General features: G+C 43.2%; 1 protein-coding gene across 1 annotated transcript; it reads right to left on the bottom strand.

The window, feature by feature from the left end:
• Nucleotides 1–243: 243 nt before the first annotated feature.
• Nucleotides 244–23212, bottom strand: Snap23 (synaptosome associated protein 23). Its single transcript, XM_042687939.1, has 8 exons — nucleotides 23113–23212; nucleotides 13717–13815; nucleotides 11747–11788; nucleotides 11286–11334; nucleotides 9834–9951; nucleotides 7013–7171; nucleotides 5479–5623; nucleotides 244–1700 (listed from the first exon to the last, which is right to left on the bottom strand). Exons 2-8 carry the CDS (start codon nucleotides 13771–13773, stop codon nucleotides 1635–1637), a joined length of 636 nt encoding a protein of 211 aa, XP_042543873.1. The 5' UTR covers nucleotides 13774–13815; nucleotides 23113–23212; the 3' UTR covers nucleotides 244–1634.
• Between the last annotated feature and the right edge of the window lie 215 nt (nucleotides 23213–23427).

Here is a 23427-nt window from a genome sequence, read left to right as displayed (position 1 = left end):
TTTCTATGGCAAAGGGCCTCATTGGGTCTCATTTTAAGTATTATCCTTTCATCCTTTGGAAGTTTCTGTATTCGATGTATCTTCTGAAGTAAGTGGGTTTTAGTTCTCACTCCAAAACATCCATTTAGTCACTAGTGTATGTAAACTCACGATTGAAATGAACCCATGACAAATCACAGAAAGCGCTGTAACTATTCCAATAAGAACTGGAAAAGAGCCAACAGCAGCTTTCTGTTGGAGTGCTTCAGGATATATGGACCTTTGCTTTATTCAACATGTTAAACATGAGCCAATGAAGTTATTGCCTTGGAAAATAACAGTCATAGAAACATGCTACCTACTTAAAAGAATAATAGCATAAGTTACAAAATTATAAAAATCAAGCAGTGGTTATTGGTTGAACCAGTCCACATCATTTGCTCTGTAGTGTACAGATTAGTTTTTAAATAAAGATGATAGATACAAAGTGGATTCTTGTAACACTGTTAAGGATCTATATAAACTTGATTCTGGACACAGATCAATATGCAAGGCAAACACAGTGCAATCATCAAGAATTACACCAAAGGCATAATTTTCCAAACCACTTTTAGTAAGATATAACAAATTCCTTTTAAATGTCTAAAGCTACATACAACCCAAAGCAATCTATTTATCTACCTGAGATCAAAATAAATTTTATCTTCCTATCTAAACATAATTCTTAGCATTGAGGTAAATCTGAATTCACGTGATATACTTTGTCAAATTTTTCCAAAAAAATTTAAGCCCTGCTTTAGAGAGAAAATCTCATGTTATACGTATATATTTACTATTTTTTTCTTCAAGGACTAATGACAAATTTATGAGGTTAACAGGCCTGTAATGAGATCATGATAATATCAACAATATGAAAATAAAAAGCTACTCATTTATACAAAGTGTTCCTGAATGTGCAATGTGAAATGGGGTCACAGAATCTATGTACATAACATACATGAATCACTAAGAATCCACAAACTGAACTCACTTTAACAGAACTTTCTATCCTTCTCTTTGGAGCAGTGGTTGCACAATAGTGATGAACAACAAAAATATTGAGTGTAAAAGCTGCACAGCCAAGTAGATTAGCCTTAATTGGCAAAAAAGGCAACTTAAACTGAACACTAATCCCAACTAGATCTTTACTGTGGCTATGCATTTTTTTTTTTTTGTGGCCTGTGTGTTTTCACTGAGGTAACCACCAAATCTCTGGCCCTCCCTCTTACCTCTTTCATGGACCACAAAAATCAAAACAAAACCAAAGAAAAAAAACAAAACACACAAACAAAAAACACCTCTATAGCTGCCTTCTTCATGGCTGTCTTTGGCAATGCTTTCACATCTTGAAAGTAAAAGAACCTGCAGAAGTTAAGTGCGGGGTATGAAAACCAACCTAAGAAGATGAAATGAGAAAAATACTCAAAGGCCGAGAATCAGTCTACCCTCAAAAGCAACAGAGAAAATAAAATAAGGAAGGTGTTACTCCTTGGACCTTTCTTCCACACTATCTCCGATTAGAAGAATTTAAGAGCAAAATTTCAAACCCTGCAAAGGTAAGGCCTTAGGAAGAGGAGCTGGAGGTGAGTAAATGATAAAGAAGTACAGCAGTAGCTTTAGCTGTCAATGAGTTTCTTTGCTCTGGTATTGGCAATGTCAATTCGATCTTTGTTGGTGTCAGCCTGAAAAAAAAAAAAAAGGAAAAGGTATCAGCATTACTTCACTAAGTAGGCCATTCTAATAGAAGTCACATTTGTGCTGGGGGTGTGCAGCTCAGTGATACAGCACAAGCTTTGCAAGTGCAAGGCCCTGGGTTCAATCCCACCAATTTAAAAGAGAAAAAAGTTCAATTTTACATACTTTGGGAGTAATCAACACTGGGAAAATTCAAGAATTTTTTTTTGTGGGGGGGGGGGGGGTCAGTCGTGGGGCTTGAACTCAACCTGGGCACTCTTCCTGAGTTCTTCACCTCAAGGTGAGCACTCTTACCACTTTGAGCCACATTACCACTTCCATGGTGGTTAATTGGAGATGAGAGTCTCACACAGCCAGGCATGGTGGCTCAGGCCTGTAATCCTAGCTACTCAGGAGGCTGAGATTTGAGGATCGTGGTTCAAAACCAGCCTGGTCAGAAAAGTCTATGAGGCTCTTATTGAAAATAAATCACTCAGAAAACTGAGTCTCACAGACTTTCCCAGAAAATCTTTTTTTTTCCTCACAGAAAAAAAAGTCTCACAGACTTTCCTGCCTGGGCTAGCTTTGAACTGCAATCTTCAGATCTCAGCCTCCTGAGTAGCTAGGATTACAGGCACAAGCCATCAGCAGACAGCAAGAAATTCTTGAAATAGCTGGGTGCAGGTGGCTCACACCTGTAATCCTAGCTACTCAGGAGGCTAAGTTCTGAGAATTGCAGTTCAAAGCCAGCCCAGGCAGGAAAGGCCATGAGACTCTTATCTCCAATTAACCACCAGAAAACTGGAAGTGGCGCTGTGGCTCAAGTGGTAGAGCAATAGCCTTGAGATGAAGAGCTGAGGGACAGCGCTCACGCCCAGAGTTCAAGCCCCGTAACAGACCAAAAAAAAAAAATTAAAATTCCCTTGGGAAAAACCATAAACATGACAAGGATGTAACAGAAGACCTTGTCAGTATTTTATCTTTTTTTTCTTTCTTTTTTGGCGGTCATGGAGCTTGAACTCTGGGTTTCGGCGCTGTCCCTGAGCTCTTCAGCTCAAGGCAAGTGCTCTACCAGTTGAGCCACAGAGCCACTTCCGGTTTTCTAGTGGTTTATTGGAGATAAGAGTCTCACGGACTTTCCTGCCCAGGCTGGCTCTGAACCATGATCCTCAGATCTCAGCCTCCTGAGTAGCTAGGATTACAGGCGTGAGCCACCAGCGCCTGGCTTATTTATCAGTTTTATCACACATTTATTCACAGTTTAACGTGTGTAAAACTGGATTGCATCTTATAAGCAATAGCATTTTTTTTGTTGTTATTTGTTTTTTGAGATAGGGTGTCCTGGTCTTCACTGGTATTTCTGATGCAATTAGATATGGTAAGAATGTTCTCTGAGCCACAGAATCTCAGAGCTACCCTAAGCCTGATCCAGAGACACTAAAATAACCTTCCCAAAAATCTTTGAAATAGATTATATTACCACTGACAGCAATGACTAAGTTAAAGTCATAGGTAATATGTAGCTTTAATCCAGACTACAATATTGAACCCTCTTAGAAACCATTTTTACTTCACACATGACTACAGCCAATCCTAACTACGCAGGAGGCTGAGCTCTGAGGCTCAAGGTTCAAAGCCAGCCCAAAGAGAAGAGTCTGCAAGACTCTTATCTCTACTTAACCAACAAAAAGCCAAAAGTGGAGGTACAGCTCAAGTGGTAAAGTACCAGCCTTATGTAATAAAACCAAGTGAGAACAAGAGACTCTTGAGCCAAGTCCAAGCGCGTGCACAAACACACAAACACACACACACGCACACACGCACGCACGCACGCACGCAGACACTCAGGTATGCACGCACACACAAAGAAAAAGCCAAACTTAAAAGCTCACTGCAGCTGGGGGCTGGTGGCTCACACCTGTAATCCTAGCTACTCAGGAGGCTGAGATCTGAGGATCATGGTTCAAAGGCAGCCCAGGCAAGAAAGTCTGTGAAACTCTTTTTTTTTTTTTTTTGGTCCAGTCGTGGGGCCTGAACTCCCTCAGCTCTTCAGCTCAAGGCTAGTGCTCTACCACTTCAGCCACAAGTCTGTGTAACTCTTATCTCCAAATAACCACCAGAAAACAAAGTGGCACTGTAGTTCAAGTGGTAGAGCACTGGCCTTGAGTGCAAGACTGAGGGACCGGGCTCAGGCCCAGAGTAGTATACAAGGATGTTAATGAAGTGTGGCTTGTAGATATGATTCATCCAAACACGGGAAACAATTTCTTTTAAAAATCTTTTATATCATGGAAAATAAAACAACAACAACAAATCACAGTTTTCCATTAGTCACATAATGGCAAGAACTACTGTGCAGAACTAAGTTACTACAGACTTTTTCTGAAGATGAGGTTTCAGATAACCTGCACAGTGTGACTAGTTAATAAGGAAAATGGAACATTCAGAGATGAAACAAAAAGGTCCTTCTCAAGGATTAGAGCAGGTTCCAATCTTAAAGATTTACATCAAACAGCTCTGCTCCACTGCTGTGGTTTCACAATGAACCAAACACCAGGAGCAAGATAGGGAGGCTTTTCAATGTGTTACAACTATACCTCATCAAAACTGCAAGCCCTGTAGGGACAGGGTTCTTTTTTGTGTGTATAGCAGTTATAGTGTTTGAACTTAGGGTCCAGGCACTGTCTCTTAGCTTTTTCACTGAAGGATGGCACTTTACCACTTGTACCATAGCTCCACTTCCAGCTTTTTGGAAGATTATTAGGAGATAAGAGTGTTATGGACTTTCTTGCCCTGGCTGCAAACTGTGATTTTCAGATGGTAGACTTCTGAATAGCTTCTGAACAGATTACAAGCAGTAGCTACCAGCATTTAATTTTAAGGACAGGATCTTATTCTTTGTTCTCTACGAGTATCTAGTACTGACAGTCATTACTAAAATTATTGCTAGGGCACTGTTCGCAATAGCTAGGATATGGAAACAACCTAGATGCCCCACCACAGATGAATGGATCCAAAAATTGTGGTATCTATACACAATGGAATATTATGCAGCCATTAGAAATGACAAAATAATGGCATTTGCAGGGAAATGGATGGAGCTAGAAGGAATCATGTTGAGCGAGGTAAGCCAAGAACGAAGAGACAAACGGTACATGGTCTCCCTGATAAGTGGATGCTAAATCCAAAAGGTTAGGTGATACGACAAAACTAACAGGACTTAAGAAACAAAGAACTCCCGCTCATCTGGTTGAACCACTACTAAATATCCCCATGCTGCTGATCACAAACATGGTATATAACATGTGAACACTGTTATATATTACAGACTGTGGTAGACAATTTGCTCCAGGGAAGTTAGAATGAACTTGTGACTTTGAAATTATGTAATCATTTAATCACAATCAAAAAAAAAAGAACCTCGGGGAAGGGAGGGAGGGAGGGGATAGTAGGGGGAAAACAATGGAGGGGGGTAACAATGTTCAAGAGGAAGTGTACTCATTACCTCACTCATGTAACTGTAACCCTCTGTATAGTAGCTTTACAATAAAATAAAATTAAAAAAAAAAAAAAAAAAAGAAAATGAACTACACAACCTGTGGATGGGGAGGGGAGGGAAAACTAGGAGAAAGTGAGGGAAGGGGTGAAACTTTACCTGACTTATGTAACTGTAACCTTCTGTAGATCACCTTTATAATAACAATAAAAAATTTAAAAGAGAAAAAAAATAAATAAAATTATTGCTAGGCTGGCTGTATCATATTCTTGTGGCCATAAAGAATTTACCTTTTCTGTGATCCGGTCTATTTGTCGATTTTGAGTGTCAATTTCATTGCCCATGTCCAGGGCCATGTTCTTTAGATTTCCTAGGATACTGCCCACTTGATTCAGGTTGTCTTCCATCTCATCTTCTCTGGCATCATTAGTTATACTGTCAAAAAGAGAGAGCTGGCTTGCTTTTTTGGTACAATGGAGGAAATCTGGTTTACTATTTTTTTTTAATTAATACTTGGATTTACTTTTTTTTTTTGGTCAGTTGTGGGGCTTGAACTCAGGGCCTGTGTGCTATCCCTGAGCCTTTTTGCTCAAGGCTAGAGCTCTACCACTTTGAGTTATAGCTCTATTTGGGGTAACTGATTAGACATAAGACTCATAGATTTTACTGCCAGACTGGCTTTTAACAACAATCCTCAGATCCCAGCATCCTGAGTAGCTAGGATTACAGGTGTGAGCCACCAGCCCCCAGCTAGATTTACTTTTTTTTTTTTTTTTTTTTTTTTTTTTGTCGGTCGTGGGGCTTGAACTCTGGGCCTGGGCGCTGTCCTTCAGCTCTTCAGCTCAAGGCGAGCGCTCTACCACTTGAGCTACAGCGCCACTTCCGGTTTTCTGGTGGTTTATTGGAGATAGGAGTCTCACGGTCTTTCTTGCCCGGGCTGGCTTTGAACCGCGATCCTCAGATCTCAGCCTCCTGAGTAGCTAGGATTACAGGCGTGAGCCACCAGCGCCCGGCTAGATTTACTTTTTATATACTACAGAATTGAATAACTGTAACATAGACTAGCCTGAAATGTCTGAGATATTTACTATCTGGTCTTTTACAGATATTTGAGAGAAATCTAGTCAATCCCTGCAGTAGATATACTGTGTAACATTTTCCCTACTTACAGAAGTGAATATGTCTTTCAAGAATTTTCAGGTACAGAAAAAGTACAAAGTTAATCTCATTACTCATGGACTACAATCAAATGTTTTTTCAGGAGTCAGATTTGAAAACACATTTTCAAAATGGCATAAAATAGCTGGAGGGATCGCTCAGCAGTAGAGTACCTGCCTAATGAATGTGAAGCCCTGAGTTCAAACTCCATAGTGTATAAATAAATAAATAACTGGGCATGGTGGTACATATCTATAATCCCTTTGGAGAACTATCTGAGTCCTAGATAGACCCTGCTTAGAAAAAAGTAAAATAGCTGGGTGCCAGTAGCTCACACCTATAATCATAGTTACTCAAGAAGCTGAGATCTGAGGATCATGGTTCAAAGCCAGCCCAGGAAGGAAAGGCTGTGAGACTCTAATCTCTAAATAAACACCAGAAAACTGGAAGTGAGGATGTGGCTCAAATGGTAGAGTGCTCGTTTTGATCTGAAGAGCTGAGGGACAAGTGCCCAGGTCCAGAGTTCAAGCCCCATGCCTGACAAAAAATAAAGTAAAATAATAGTATTCCAATTAGTTGAGTGAGGGTTCATTATGGATAGCTACCCCTTACCATTCATTAGGAAAGGTGTAGAAACATGGAGAAGAGGAGAGGGTAATGGCATACCGCTTAATGTATCCACCGCTGGCTGCTCCTGTGGTTGTTTGCTGAGGCTGACCATTTGTTACCCGGCCTGGTTGTTTAGATACTACATTGCTAGGTGAGTTGTCTCCGCCATCTCCCCATGTTGCCTTATAAGCTTTACCAGACTCGAAGTTCTTTGTCCTATATGAGTCAGGAGTAGACAGACATAGAAAAGCAGGAGGGAAGTTGAAATTGTTAGTGCCTGTTATCTGAACTATAACCCTGATGCCTTTAGTAGAGAAGCAACATATGGCTAAAAGTAGATTCATAGGCCCCATGGCAATGTGAGTTAGGAAAAAATTATGGAAAGTCATGGACATTCAATCATTTTAAATCAAATACTACTTCTACCACGTCTTCACTAAGCTGTTATCAAGTAACAAAATGTGACTATTTCTTTAGGGCTTTTTCATTTAGGAGTTTTTCTCTCACTAAAAAAATATAAATCTAAGGGGCTGGGAAGGTGGCTCAGCAGTAGAGTACTTGCCTTGTATGCATGAGGTCCTGAGCTCGATTCCTCAGCACTACATAAATAGAAAAGGCCGGAAGTGGCACTATGGCTCAAGTGGTAGAGTGCTAGCCTTGAGCTGAAGAGCTGAGGGACAGTGCCCAGGCCTAGAGTCCAAGCCCCATGACCGACAAAAAAAAAAAAAAGAAAAGAAAAAGAAAAAGAAATCTAAGTTTCTTGAAAATAAAAACATATGCTGCAGACAGGGATCTGACAGGCCCAAAACTCAGTCAATGGCAGAATTTTACCATGGGATGTGTTTTTTAAACTGGTATAACTGGCAGGAACCTAAGAAGTGACATTTTGTTTATCTGGAGACAAGGCTGTCAGTATGAAAGTTTGCTGGCCTTGAACTCCTGACCCTCTTGCCTGCACCTTCTGAGTGCTGGAATTACTGGCATGTGCCACCTTCCCAGAAAGAAAATAATTTTTTTGTGTACCAGTCCATGGCTTGAACTCAAGGCCTGGGCACTGTCCCTGAGCCTCTCTGAGCTCAAGTCTAGTACTCTACCACTTGAGCCACAGCGCTACTTTCAGCCTTTTCTGCTTATGTGATACTGAGGAATCAAACCCAGAGTTTCATGCATGGTAGGCAAGCATTTCCAGCCCCATATTTACATGTATTTTGTTGTTGTTGTTGTTGGTTTTGGGGATTAAACTCAGGGCCTGGGCATTGTCTTTGTGTTCAAGGCTAACGCTCTACCTCTAGAGCCACAGCACTACTTCTGGCTTTTTGAGTAGTTTATTGGAGATAAGAGTCTCACAGGGACTTTTCTTCCCCAGGCTAGCTTTGAACTGTGATCATGAGATCTCAGCCTCCTGAGTAGCTAGGATTGCAGGTGTGAGCTAGCAGTGCCGGGCTATACTCTTTCTTAATAATAATACAAGTTCCAGGCAAAATCCTAAAGCAGAATAATAGTATAAATACATTAATTACCAGAAGCTAATAACCATAAACATTCTTTTCTGTCTGTGACTAGATTTTCAATTCATTTTTGGGTTTGGTAGTGACCTAAATCATGGGGAATCCAAATCATTAGAAACAATACTTTCATAGAGGAAAGCTTCATTCAGGAACTAGAAAAGAGTATAGAAATTAAAATAAGGTAGGATGTTGAAATCAATATCCTATGAAGAGAGATGCATACAGCCTGAATTACCTTACTTTTGACAAGAACTACACTGCAGCTGCTGTCTACAAAAAGCAACCTTTTTATAGCTTAGAAAACTTTAGGAATGTTTCTATTTTGTTAATATTAGAGCTACTTAACAAAAATTTATTAATCAGAGCCATTAGTTTAAAGGAGTTATAAGATTCTTTTGTCAAGCCTATTTTTGGTCAGAGCAAAAACAAGGAAGAACAAATTCACTTGACATTCCACACCACAGCACAGGAATTGATGAGACAGTCTCTACCATTCATTCACAGGATCCATGCACATGCACAGAAACATCACTTGAAGCGTCGTCACCTTTAGAGATAGCAGGTTAGCAGCCCAGACTGCGCCACAAGACTGCATCTGAAAGTTCCCTGTGATCAGTTACTGAGCCCGGCTTCTGATGTTAAATCTTCATTTTTAGTAAGCAGGTTAGAAAGGAAGATATTAAAGGGAGAGAATGAAATCCAGAAAACAGTAAGTCAAACAGAACAGAAGCAGGTTTAGCATCTGAAAAACCATAATGCATTCAAATTCCTGCCTGGTTTTGCAGAAATAACCAACATCTGAGAATCTAGACAAGAGAAAAAAAAAAAAGAAAACAAAAATCCAAGGAAACTATTTAAACCATGGCACACTTCTTGTTTCAGCTTGTCTGGGTGATGACATTTTTCCTTAAAATTATAAAAACTATTATGAAAGAAAACAACTGCCAATAGTAACGATGTAGAACTTCCTCTTTTCTGAGTGAATATATACTTATATTACTTCTACTCTGAATATTGTTTGCATTCTAATTTTTAAAATAATTTTCTAACCTTTTCCCTTCAGCAAACAAGTTTCTCAAGGATATTCAATCCACAAGTATTTATGTACTTACTGAATATCTACTACAGATCATATATCATCTGAGGCAGAACACAGTTACAATAAATAAAACAGATAGGGCCACAGGACCTATCCATCTTTGTATCTCTGACTAGTACAGTCACTTCAAGTAAGAAGTGACAGCTTTGTCAATTGCTTTTGAAAAACAGAGATGAACTACATCTACCAGAAGGAAGATGATGATTAACTAGCTCAGTCTACTTACTGTGGGGCAGGGAGCATGTGAGGTGGTTTCAGTTTATCAACTCACCTATTACATGGACAGACACAAAGGCCACAGCACTTGTTGAGCTCTGTTAAGGTCTTCTCGGCCTCTCTCATGTCTTTATTTATTTGGTCCATGCCTTCTTCTATGCGGTTTAATTGTTCTAAGAATAAATTGTTTAGAGTTCAATTTTGTGATACATTCAGTGTTGACCAGAAGATCTTATTATAGAGCAGCAAACTTTAACCCAAAATCTACCAGTGCCACATCCCATGATGAATAAGAACACCCCGATATACTTATCTGGGGACACTTGGTATTTCTTAAAACAAAACAAAACAAAACTGTCCGGTGCTGTTGGCTCTCACTGTAATCCTAATTACTCAGGAGGCTGAGATCTGAGGATGGTGGTTCAAAGTCAGCCTGCATAAGAAAGTCTGTGGTATTCTTATCTCCAATAAACCACTCAGAAAACTGGAAGTGGCACTGTGGCTCAAGTGGTAGTGCTACCTTGAACTGAAGAGCTCAGGAACAGCATCCAGGCCAGAGTTCAGAACAACGGGTGGGGGATGGGGGATGGGGGTGGGAGGGACTTGTTCACAAGAAGCATGTGAGGGCTGGGCAGAGACCTTTCTTCCAACCAAGTTAAGTACACTTTGGCCAGGCCATAACAGACAAAATCTGAGGGCTGTCACAAGACTAATAAAAACTAGACCATAATATTCAGAGAGAATTCAAAAAGAATATTCCTAAGGTCATCAGAATTTAGACCTATTTTTTTAGGATGATCAATGTTTACCATAATGTCTAATGTATGTGACAAATAAACATAACCAGCCAGGCTGGCCTAACACACACTTGGTATGCAGTTGGGCATTGCTGCCTCTCAGCTCAAATCAGCAGTAAACATGATACAATTCAAGCCAGAAAAAAGAAATAAGCCTAACACTCATTTCTTAAAAAGGCTGAAATTTATAAGAGGGTGATTTCACAGGCTTGTTTTTTTTTCTTTTTGCCAGTTGTGGGGCTTGAACTCAGGACCTGGGCGCTGTCCCTCAGCTTCTTTTTGCTTAAGGCTTGCACTCTACCACTTGAGCCACAGTGCCACTTCTGGCTTTTTCTGTTTAAGTGGTACTGAAGAATCGAACCCAGGGCATTAGCACTCTACACTACGCTACATTCCCAGCCCGGGGTATTTTTTGTTGTTGTTGTTGGTCATGGGGCTTGAACTCTGGGCCTGAGCACTGTCCCTCAGCTCTTCAGCTCAAGGCTAGTGCTCTACCACTTGAGCCAAAGTGCCACTTATGGCTTTCTGGTGGTTTATTGGACATAAGAGTTTCACAGACTTTCCTGCCTGAGCTGGCTTTGAACTGCGATCCTCAGATCTCAGCCTCCTGAGCAGCTAGGATTACAGGCATGAGCCACCAGCACCCAGTGATACATATTTTTTTTTTTGTAACTTAAAAAATTACTTTTCCTCCAACGACTTCAACTTACCCCCTTGTTCATCCAGCATATTTATGGTCTTGATTCCTGCATCCTGAGACTAAAAAGAAGGGGAAAACATGATAGTACAACAAAATAAATCCAAAATAACACAACAAACACTGCAAGAACCCGTAAGTAGCAAGAAAAAATCAAATAGAAACCTAAATTCTCATATAAACCTCATCTCCAAGGATTATGGACACCATAGAACTAGAAGCCTTAAACCAACATGCTTTAACACATTAAACATCCCAAAATATTGCAGTTAGAGACTCATGGTAAATTCACCTTTCCCTTTAATATTCCAATACTGTTGTCAAAGGAAAAAAAATACTGTTAGTGTATAGTGTGACAATTTAACAATTGCAAGTTTCAAATAATAAAGTATATTAATATAACACCAATTCTAACTACTGCTACCAAAATCCCTCCCATAAAGATCTGTGCTCAACTTGATGAACATTTCTTACCTCAATGGCTAAACTCAGGATTCTCCTTGTACTTTCCAGAGACTAGGAAAAAATACAAGAGTTTTAGAATTCTGAAATATGTAATAAGCAGGGGGGGAGGGGGACGCTGACCATAGGCCATACTTTTTTTTTTTGGTTCCAGTCATGGGGCCTGAACTCTGGGCCTGGGCGCTGTCCTTCAGCTCTTCAGCTCAAGGCTAGCACTCTATCACTTGAGCCACAGTGCCACTTCCGGCTTTTTTCTTTTTGCTTATGTGGTGCTGAGGAATCGAACCCAGGGCTTCATGCATGCAAGGCAAGCACTCTACCACTGAGCCATCTTCCCAGCCCCACCATAGGCCATACTTTGATGATGCTATTCTATAAAAATTCTCAGCCCAGGCTGGGGAGGTGGCTCAGTGGTAGAGTAATAGCCTTGCATACACAAGGCCCTGGGTTTGAATCCTCAGTACCACATAAGCAGAAAAAGCTGGAAGTAGTGCTGTGGCTCAAGTGGTAGAGCACTAGCCTTAAGCTGAAGAGCTGAGGGACAGCACCCGGACCCAGAGTTCAAGCCCCACCAACTGACAAAAAAAGAATTCTCAGGGGCTGGGAAGGTGGCTCAGTGGTAGAGCACTTGCCTTGTATGCATGAGGCCCTGGGTTTGATTCCTCAGCACCACATAAGCAAAAAGAAAAAAGCCAGAAGTGGCGCTTGGCTCAAGTGGTAGAGTGCTAGCCTTGAGCTGAAGAGCTGAGGGACAGCACCCAGGCCCAGAGTTCAGGCCCCACGACCGGACCCAAAAAAAAAAAAAAATCTCAGCCCAGCAGGGTCTCATTAGCTCAAGTCTATAATCTAAGCTACTCGAGATCTGAGGATGAAGGTTTAAAGCCAGACAAAGAAGACAAAGCTGTAAGACTTTTTATTTTCAATTAACCATTCAAAAAGCTGGAAGTGGAGGCTTGGCTCAAGTGATAAAGAGCGCCAGATATGAGCAAAAAACAAAACTGAAGCAGGGCGCTAGTGGCTCACGCCTATAATCCTAGCTACTCAGGAGGCTGAGCTCTGAGGATCCAGGTTCAAAGCCAGCCCTGGCAGGAAATACTGTGAGACTCCTATCTCCAATAAACCACTAGAAAACCAGAAGTAGCCCTATAGATCAAGTGGTAGAGCGCTCGCCTTGAGCTGAAGAGCTGAGGGACAGCGCCCAGGCCCAGAGTTCAAGCCCCACGGCCAAAACAAAAAAAAAAAACAAAACTGAGCAAGAGAGTGAGGCGCCTTAAGTTCAAGCCTCAGTACTCAGTACCAAAACAAAACTGCCAGCTCATCCTAGTCCATCCCTCTCTTTATAACAAAATGAAGGAAGTTGGTCACTATACTTTTAGTTATTTTCTTCTTAACAGGGCTCCTCAAGAGAAAATTTAGAGGGTTGAGTACATGGAGTTGGTAAACATTTAATGCTTTATACAAAGGTACTAGGAAATTCTTAAAAAAATAAAAATAAAGCCTGGGCAAGGCACCGGTGGCTCATGCCTGTAATCCTAGCTACTCTGGAAGCTGAGATCTGAGGATCACAGTTCAAAGCCAGCCCAGGCAGGAAAGACCATGAGATTCTCATCTTCAATAAACCAGAAGAAAACAGGAAGTGGCGCTGTAGCTCAAGTGGTAGAGCACTCACCTTGAGCTGAAGAGCTGAGAGATAGCGCCCAAGCCCAGAGTTCAAGTCCCACGACCAACAAAAAAATAAATAAATAAATGAAGCCTGGAATCCCTTGCAGAATTACTCTAACAGTTAAGTAATACTACCTAGAAAAATGATACAAATTCTTTTCACTTCTGTAGTTTCTGCTGAGCTGAAAAAAAGGAAGGAACTGTGGGACAAAGGAATTGATAGTAAGGGACCAGGAGGAGGCCAAAATAAGCTTTAAGAAGGCCTTCTCCTCCTTCCACTAAAAACTCAATCAATTACTAATTGTAAATATAACTTTTACCTCATCAGTAACCTGGTTAGCTCTCAGCTGAATTTCTTCGGATGATAGATTATCCATGATGAATCAGAATTCAGGCACAGAAATGGAAATGTGGATATTCTAGAAATATAAGATACACAAAAGTTTGTTTAAGTCAGGAATTGAGTAGTACACCTGTAATCACTGCTCCTGAGGCAAAGGTAAGAGAATCTTGAGTTTGAGGCTAGTTTAGACAACAGCAAGATTCTATCTTAACAAAAAAATAAAGCCGGTTGCCCGGTGGCTCACGCCTGTAATCCCAGCTACTCAGGAGCCAGCCCGGGCAGGGTCTGCCCGTGAGACTCTTTGCGTCACTAAACCACTCAGAAAACTGGAAGTAGTACTGTGGTTCAAGTGGTAGAGTGCTCGCCTTGAGCTGAAGAGCTGCGGGACAGCGCCCAGGCCCAGAGTTCAAGTCCCACGACCAACCAAAAAAAAAAAAAGTTTTTGAGCAAAGAGTGTAGTTTAATGGAACTGAGGTACTTTTCAGACAAACAGGATAAAAGAACTGATCTCTTTACTGGTCTCTCTACATGAGTAAAGAAATTAAGGCCAGGGCTGGGAAGGTGGCTCAGTGGTAGAGAGCTTGCCTTGCATGCATGAGGCCCTGGGTTCAATTCCTCAGCACCACATAAGCAGAAAAAAAAAAAGACCGGAAGTGGCCAAGGGGATGGTACACCTAAAACCAAAGTACACTTTCACGGGGAAAATGGTCTATTTTGAAAAGCTGGTATCAGTGACTTACAAGCTTTAAGAGACTATGAAAATAGTTTGCACAATGTTCTTTATGTTTTCTGAATATAGGAAAGCAATAAGGTGAAAAAATTCAAATAAGGAAAATAATATAATTTAAAATTATGTGTATAGCCAGGAGCCAGTGGCTCACACCTGTAATCCTAACTACTCAGGAGGCTGAGATCTGAGGCTCGTGGTTCAAAGCTAGATCCAGCAGGAAAGTCTGTGAGATTCTTTTTTTTTTTTTGGTGGGGGTCCGGTCGTGGGGCCTGAACTCTGGGCCTGGGCACTGTCCCTCAACTCTTCAGCTCAAGGCTAGCACTTTACCACTTGACCAACAGTGCCACTTCTGGCTTTTTTTTTTTCTTTTTGCTTATGTGGTGCTGAGGAACCGAACACAGGGCCTCATGCATGCAAGGCAAGCGCTCTACCACTGAGCCACCTTCCCAGCCCAGTCTGTGAGATTCTTATCTCCAATAAACCACAGAAAACTGGAAGTGGCACTGTGGCTCAAGTGGTAGAACGCTAGCCTTGAGCAGAAGAACTCAGGGACAGCATCCAGACCCAGGATTCAAGCCCCATCCCCAACCAAAAAAGAAGGAAGGGAAGGGAGAGGAAGGAAAGGGGGGAGGGGGAAGGGCATGGGGAAGAAGATGGGGAGGAGGTGGGAAGGGGGAAGAGGGAGGGGGGAAGGGAAAGGCAAGGGAAGGGAAGGGAGGGGAAGGGGGAAGGGAGAAGGGAAAGGAAAGGGGAAAGGAAGGGAAGGGGGAAGGGAAGAGAATTTCAAGGCTCCCCGGAATAAAAGTACATGTGCTGGCAGTATAAAGCCTGCAAACCACCACTGGAGCCTCAAGTCAAAATCTTCCACTGTATGTACATGATATGGAACAGCTCACTGGTTCTACATAGACCTTTTCAGTTTGGGATGGGGGTATATCAGTGGCAGAGCACTTGTCTAGAAGGTATGAGGCCCTGGGTTTGATCTCCAGCACTGTAAAACAACAAAATCAAATTTTTCTGTGTGTAACCCCTTCCTCCCTTAAAAAAATAAAAAAAGGAGGGGCCAGATACCAGTGGCCAGCGGCATGCTACATTCTTTCCTGCACATATATACCCACCAAGAAGCCCTCTTCTTTTTACTTACTGAAAGCATCTTACAGTTTCTCTCCAGCACAAGTGAACTGCCAACACTGCTGCTCTGGTTAAGGCCACAGCTAAGTAAGGATTATTTGGACAGAAGTACTAAGATACTGAGACAGTAGATCTGATAAAGGAGCTGACCATTAAGTGACAAAGGAGCGGGTAGATAGCTCAGACAATGATGATTCCGGCTCAGGCAGGAAGGAGCCAGATGGCACGAGATTTCATCACGTCACTCAAACACAGCACAATTTAAAACTTATGAAATAGCTAAGTATGAGGAAATAAATCTATAATCTCACCATTAAGGAGGCTGAAGCAAGATTGCTACTAGAGGAAAGCTTGGGCTACCCATTAAGACCCTATCTCAAAAAACAGCCACCAGCACCTCATGCCTGCAACCCTAGCTACTCAACAGGCTAAGACTGGAGGATTGAAGTTCAAAGCTAGCCGGGCAGGAAAGTCCATGAGACTCCAATTAACCACCAAATAGTCAGAAGTGCAACTATGTAACAGGAACTACAGAAAGTGAAAGTACAGAAAAGAGGAAATTATTGCAGAAGACTTTTTTTCCAGTGCCTGTCCTGGCTTGAACTCAGAGCCTAGGGGCTGTCTATGGGCTTTTGTGCTCAAGGCTGTGCACTACCACTTGAGCCTCAGCTCCATTTGCTGCTTTTTTGGTAGTTATTTGGAGATAAAAGTCTCATGGCTTTCTTGCTGAGGCTAGCTTCAAACTCCCATCCTCAGATATCAGCCTCCTGAGTAGGACTACAGGCATGAGCCACCAGTACCCATCTTACAAGTGAGGTAAAGAAATGGGTTAAGTCAGGCAGGCTAAGTTAGTAACATTAAGGTAGGAGAACACAAAGCCAGGAACTAAGAATAGACACTATATTAAATAGGCAACTTGAAAGTCCCTCATCCCCCATTAGGCTATAGCAGCTGGCCATGTTCTTAATTATGTACTAGTGATTTGCCTGCAGCTCTGGGTAAACATCTCAAGAAAAACACTTGAGCTAGGCACCAGTGGCTCATGCCTATAATCCTAGCTACTCTGAGGCTGAGATCTGAGAATGACTATTTGAAGCCAGCCTGGAGAACAAAGTCTATGAGACTCATCTCCAATTAACCAGCAAAAAAAAAAAACAGAAGTGGAAGAGTGGTTCAAGTGGTAGAGCTCGATCCTAGAATGAAAAAGGCCAGCTCAAGAGCAAAAGGCTCTAACTTCAAGATCCAGTACTAGCCGGGAGCTGGTGGCTCACGCCTGTAATCCTAGCTACTCAGGAGGCTGAGATCTGAGGATCACGGTTCAAAGCCAGCCCGGGCAGGAGAGACCGTGAGACTCCTATCTCCAATAAACCACCAGAAAACTGGAAGTGGCGCTGTAGCTCAAGTGGTAGAGCGCTCGCCTTGAGCTGAAGAGCTGAGGGACAGCGCCCAGGCCCAGAGTTCAAGCCCCACGACCGACAAAAAAAAAAAAAAGATCCAGTACTAGAAAACAAACAAAAAATACGATTTTAGATTACCCTTTGATAATTTTTTTTTTTTTTGTCGGTTGTGGGGCCTGAACTTTGGGCCTGGGTGCTGTCCCTCAGCTCTTCAGCTCAAGGCTAGCGCTCTACCCCTTGAGCCACTGGGCCACTGCCAGCTTTTTCTGCTTCTGTGGTACTAAGGAATGGAACCCAGGGCCTCATGCATGCAAGGCAAGCACTTTACCACTGAGCCACCTTTCCAGCCCCACCCTTTGATAATTCTTAAAACGCCACAGTACAAGGACTAAGTAGCCTAGTAGGAGTCTTGGTGAGTATCTATGTTTTTTTGTTTTTTAATTTTTTTTTGTCAATGGTGGGGCTTGAGCTCAGGGCCTGGGTGTTGTCCCTAAGCTTTTTTGCTCAAGGCTAGCACTCTACCACTTCTGGTTTTCCGGTGATTTTCAGGACTTTCCTGAATGGTGGGCTTCTTTTTTTTTTTTTTGGGTCCGGTCGTGGGGCCTGAACTCTGGGCCTGGGCGCTGTCCCTCAGCTCTTCAGCTCAAGGCTAGAGCTCTACCACTGGAGCCACAGCGCCACTTCCGGCTTTTTTTCATTTTGCTTATGTGGTGCTGAGGAATTGAACCCAGGGCCTCAGCCATGCAAGACAAGCACTCTACCACTGAGCCATCTTCCCAGCCCCTGAATGGTGGGCTTCTAACTGCAATCCTCAGATCTCATACTCATGAGTAGCTGAGATTACAGGTATGAGCCACTGGTGCCCGGCTTTGTGACTATGTTTTCTGTGTAGGAGTGCAGGGTGGCTTCAAATGGCAGACAGGAGATAAACTGTGAGTATTAAGTAGCCAGGAATGGGTAATGTTCAACTTATGAGCCAAATAAGGTCTGCAAAATCAATGATTTGGTACTTGAAAGGACAGACTTACGTGCTTCTACTTATGGCTGTCCCCCACCTATCTGCCTATATTGGTAATTGTGTATGGCCCTCAAATGATGTTATCAATATCCAAATGGCTTCTGGGAGAAAAAAGATCCCCCAAAGCAATCTCAGTTGTCAAAGTAAATTTAAAACAATGTTAAGCTTTAGAGCTCACTAAAATGAGGGGATTTCAGAAAAATATAATTTAAATAATTTAGCAGTAATAGACTGTAAGCTAAAACCAAAATATTGGTAAGTTTAACTCAGTGCAAATTAAGACTCTACCAATGTTAATATTAGCAGAGGTACACTTCTGGGTTGTAGTTCAGGGGTAAATAGCTTGCCTGCCGTGTATAAAGCCCTGGGTTCATGCCCAGCACTGTCAAAAAGTACAGTACATGCTATTTCCTGGCTCCATAATCCACTTCCTCCAATTGTTGGAGGCACTAGATCCCTGTTTCACACTTCTATCCAAAAAAAGATCAATCTTTGTCATCTGATGCTCTAAGCATGGTACTAGAATTAAAAAGCTCAGCACACTTGGGTACAAACAACATTGTACATTATAAATGACTATACATGCACACACATACAATGTAAACAGCAAAAACATTTCTAGAGTGTCTGAGACATAGGAACAAATTAGGAAAAAGGGGAGGTCTCGATTTAGGAAAGAACAAACTGAAATGTAACTGATTTCACAAAAAAAAATGCCAAAACAGAAAAATAGTTTTCCCTCTCTTACTCCTCTACTTTGCTCATCTGATAACACCAGGTAAATTTGCTAGAATTCAGAAATTCACCATAATAAATATTCTGGGCTTATAGAATTTTCTAACCCACTGGACAAATTTTAATCATCATTTCATTTTAAACATGAGATGAGGCCCAAAGCAGTATTTTTCAAAGTATAAAGTAAGAACATGAGATGATTTTTAGTTGTTACAGATAATTAGGCACTTATGAATTACATATTATTATAATGTGTCCTAGAAAAAGGAATAAAATACCTGGGCATGGTGAGTCAAACCTGTAATACCAGCACTCAGGAGACTGAGGCAAGAAAATTAAGAATTTGAGCCCAGCCTGTGCTACATAATAAAGCTTTATCTCAATCCAGATGTGATGGCACTCACATGTAATCTTCGCTACTCAGGAGGCAGAGGGAGGAGTATTGAAGTCTTAATCCAGTCAAGGAAAAAAAAAAAAATTCAAGACCCTATCTGAAAGCAAAACTAAAAAAGCAAAAAAGACTGGAGTGTGGCTTAAGTTGTGGAACACCTACTTAGCAAGCACAAGACCTTCAGTCCAATCCCCAGCACTCTTCAAAACAAGTATAAAGGGACTGGGAATGCGGTTAGTGTAGAGTGCTTGCCTACCATGTATGAAGCCCTGGGTTCAAGTCCTCAGTACCACATAAACAGAAAAGGCCAGAAGTGGTTCTGTGGCTGAAGTGGTAGAGTGCTAGCCTTAAGCAAAAGTAGTTCAGGGACAGTGCCCAGGTCCTGAGTTCAAGCCCCAGGACTGAAAAAAAAAAGTGTACACCAAATCAATTAATTGAATAGGTTCTCACTTTGGAAAAGAATAATATTTTTAAGCTCATTTAAAAATATTTTTAAGGGGCTGGGAAAGTGACTCAGTGGTAGAGCTCTTGCCTTGCATGCATGAGGCCCTGGGTTCCATTCCTCAGCACCACATAAGCAAAAAGGAAAAAGCTGGAAGTGGCGCTGTGGCTCAAGTGGTAGAGCGCTGGCCTTGAGCTGAAGAGCTGAGGGACAGCACCCAGGCCCAGATTTCAGGCCCCACGACCAGACCCAAAAAAAAAAAAATTTTTTTAAGCCTGGTGCCAGTGGCTCATGCTTGTAATCCTAGCTACCCTGGAGGCTGAGATCTGAGGATCATGGTTCAGCCCGAGCAGGAAAGTCTATGAGACTCTTATCTCCAATAAATCACTAGAAAACCGGAAGTGGTGCTGTGGCTCAAGTGGTAGGGCACTAGCCTTGAGCTGAAGAGCTGAGGGACAGCGCCCAAGCCCACAGTTCAAGCCCCACAACCAACAACAACAACAAAAAGTAAGTCTGGGCTGGAGGTATAGCTCAACATTAAAGCACCTCTTTAGTGATTTAGAGCTCAAGGCTCCAGGTTCAATTTCCAGCAGAAACCAAACAAAAAAAGAAGTAAAATTGTAACAGTGCTCCAAATAGAAAAATTTGTAGTGCTTGTATGACTCCTAAGTGAAGACTGACAATTCTCATAGGAGCACAGGGTCTGTTTTTTGTTCACATGCTTTCTTCTCGATTATATTCTGAATAACTGAAAAAGAAATGACCTTTAGTTACATGAGCTTGTGTATCCTACTTAAGTTCATCCAGAGTTTAAGAAACAAACACGAAGACAAATACAGAAGTTCTACTGGTCATAGGAAAGAGTGCAATACTACCAGGAAACAATGGCATGATAAGCAATTCCTGTTCTGAAATTAGGACAAAGAAATTTTCTGGTGCATCCACATACCATATGCATCTTAAAAATGAAATGTGATATCATTTCTAACCTAGAGATGACCTTGTTTTCAGTCTATAGAAAGTGTATTCAGTAGAGTGGCTCAAACCTGTAATCCTAGCTACTCAGGAGGCTGAGATCTGAGGATCATGTTTCCAAGATAGCTCAGGGACAAAGCCTAAGCCCTGAGTTCAAGCCCCAGGATCAGCACACATACCCACACATACATGCACACACACCCCCAAATGTGTATTTTTTTGTTTGTTTGTTGTTCTTGCCAGTCCTGGGGCATGAACTCAATACCTAGAGCTCTACAACTTGAGCCACAGCGCCACTTCCAGCCTTTTCTGTTTATGTGGTACTGAGGAATTGAACCCAGGACTTCATGTATGCTAGGCAAGCACTCTACCACTAAGCCACCTTCCCAGGCCTAATGTGTATTTATTTTTAAGTAAACTTATCTACCACTTTCATTTAAAAAAATAAATATTAAGGCTGGGAAGGTGACTCAGTGGTAGAGTGCTTGCCTTGCATGCACTGGGTTTGATTCCTCAGCACCACATAAGCAGAAAAAGCCAGAAGTGGTGCTGTGGCTCAAGTGGTAGAGATAGCCTTGAGCTGAAGAGCTGAGGGACAGCGCCCAGGCCCAGAGTTCAGGCCCCACGACTGACAAAAAAAAAAGATTTATCTGGGGGTGGGAAGGTGGCTCAGTGGTAGAGTGCTTGCCTTGCATGCATGAGGCCCTGGGTTCCATTCCTCAGCACCATATAAGCAGAAAAAGCTGGAAGTGGCCCTGTGGCTCAAGTAGTAGAGTGGTAGCCTTGAGCTGAAGAGCTATGAGACAATGCCCAGGCCCAGAGTTCAAGCACTGGGACTGACCAAAAAAAAAAAAAAAAGAAGGAAGAAGGGAGGAAGGGAAGGAAGTAAGGAAATGAAGGAAGGGAGGGAAGGAGAGAGGAAAGGGAAAGAAAGAAAAGAAAAAGAAAAAAAGCAGGACAGATGGAGTTAAGATTTCTTTCAGGCTGGGAAGGTGGCTTAGTGGTAGAGTGCTTGCTTTGCATGCATGAAGCCCTGGGTTAGATTCCTCAGTACCACATAAGCAGAAAAGGCTGGAAATGGTCGTGGCTCAAGCGGTAGAGTACTTGCCTTGTGCTAAAGAAGCTCAGGGACAGTGCCCAGGCCTTGAGTTCAAGCCCCAGGACTGGCAAAAAAACAAACAAACAAAAAAAAACGGTTCCTTTCAATTCTTAAAATACCTGCTAATAAATATTATTTTCCTGAGGCTTTAGGTACAGTTAGAAAGCTGCTAATATCTAATCTTCCCTCTCAGTCACCAGGTCTCCCAGCCTAACTCCACTCTAGAAAAGTAAAATGATAACGGTAAAATGATAAGCCCTTCTCGTCAGTTATTTCCCTCCCAAATTTGATGGCTTTTGGTTTCTTCTATCATCAGCTACTTTCCTAACATTCATATGACTAATGATTAAGGGCAGAAAAAAAAAAAAAACCCTCACAAAATGAAACTACTTCAACACACACACACACACACACCACACATTACTTCAGCTCAAGGCGATTGCTCTACCACCTGAGGCCACAGTGCCACTTCTGGTCTTCTGGTGGTTAACTGGAGATAAGAGTCTCATGGACTTTCCTGCCTGGGCTGGCTTTGAACCGCGATCACCTGAGGTCTCAGCCTCCTGAGGAGCTAGGATGACGGGCCGGCGCCCAGCTCAACTGATCCATTTCTTTGTGTGGCCAGAGGGGAAAGCAGCAAAGGCTGGCTGGCTGGGCTTTCCTAGACAGCAAGGTGGCATGAACCTCCGAGTCCTCCTCCTCCTCCTCCAATTATCCCAGAACTATTCTCTTATCTGATCATTGGAATCACTGGTCCATCTTATTAATCTTAAGCAGCAAACGCTGGAAGGCTTGGAAGTTAGGTTACTAAGAGGTGATTTTTGCTTGGCTTTCAGGAAGAGCCCAGTCCCCCCCCACACACCCGCCCCTATGTCGCCCCCTGTCTCCGCTGGCCCTTCTTCTAGAGTCCCCCAAGTCAACCCCGTCTCCACCGGCGCCTCCAGCCACCCCATCTGGCTCCCCAATTTCCGCCGCCCCCCCCCATCTGGACTGGGAGTCTCCGCCAGGCCCCTCACCTGGCCTCCACTTTCCGCTGGGGCTCCCATCTGGAACCCCCAAGTCTCCGCCGGGCTCCCCATCTGGAACCCCCACTTTCCGCTGGCCCCCCCCCATCTGGACCCCCTATAGTCTCCGCCAGGACCCTTATCTGCCCCCCACTTTCCGCCGGGCCCTCCCATCTGGTCGTCCAGCCGGGCCCCCCATCTGGTCCCCTCGTCTCCCCTGGGCCCTTCATAGTCTACAGCGCCCGGCGTCCTCCTTCCGGGCCCAACCCGGGGAGTCTGGGCTGGAGCGCCCGCCCCCCCCCCCTCCGCCCCGCTCCCCTCAAGCCCGACCCCACACACTCTCCAACCGACACAGTACATCCTTTCACCCTCGGGATATCACCTCAAATTTCCGCCCCCCTCCTCCTCCCCGCCCAGCTAGCTCCCACAGACCCCACTTCTGGAGGCTCACCGAGCGGTTCCGGACACTCCCCTCCACAGCCGCCAGCTCGGACACTCTGACCAGACCCAGGCACTGAACCCTGGTCGCGCCTGCGCGCGCGAGGGGGCGGCCGCACGCGCATGCGCACTTCTTGGGCGCCGCGGTCGCCAACACACCCCCGGCAGCTACAGCCAATCACCGCGCGAGGGGTTTAAATCTCCCTGCCACGCCGGCGGCCAGCCTGGGAACTCACCGGTTAACCCGGGAGATCCTCGTCCCGCCGGCAGCTGGGAGGGAGGGCGAGCCCGGTGCCTATAAGTAGGCCGCGATCGCCGAGGAAAGCCG

This window comes from Dipodomys spectabilis, unplaced genomic scaffold (genome assembly GCF_019054845.1).
Source record: "Dipodomys spectabilis isolate Male_0828 unplaced genomic scaffold, ASM1905484v1 ptg000108l, whole genome shotgun sequence".
Taxonomy (NCBI): Eukaryota; Metazoa; Chordata; class Mammalia; order Rodentia; family Heteromyidae; genus Dipodomys; species Dipodomys spectabilis.
This window is presented reverse-complemented; position numbering and strand designations above follow the sequence as displayed.

Coding starts and splice junctions, on each gene's coding strand:
- Snap23 (XM_042687939.1), bottom strand. CDS start 13,773: ATGGATAATCTATCATCCGAAGAAATTCAGCTGAGAGCTAACCAGGTT. Junction 11,789..13,716: donor CTAACCAGGTTACTGATGAG/GTAAAAGTTATA, acceptor ATTTTTTCCTAG/TCTCTGGAAAGTACAAGGAG. Junction 1,701..5,478: donor TAGACCGGATCACAGAAAAG/GTAAATTCTTTA, acceptor TTTTTTTTTCAG/GCTGACACCAACAAAGATCG.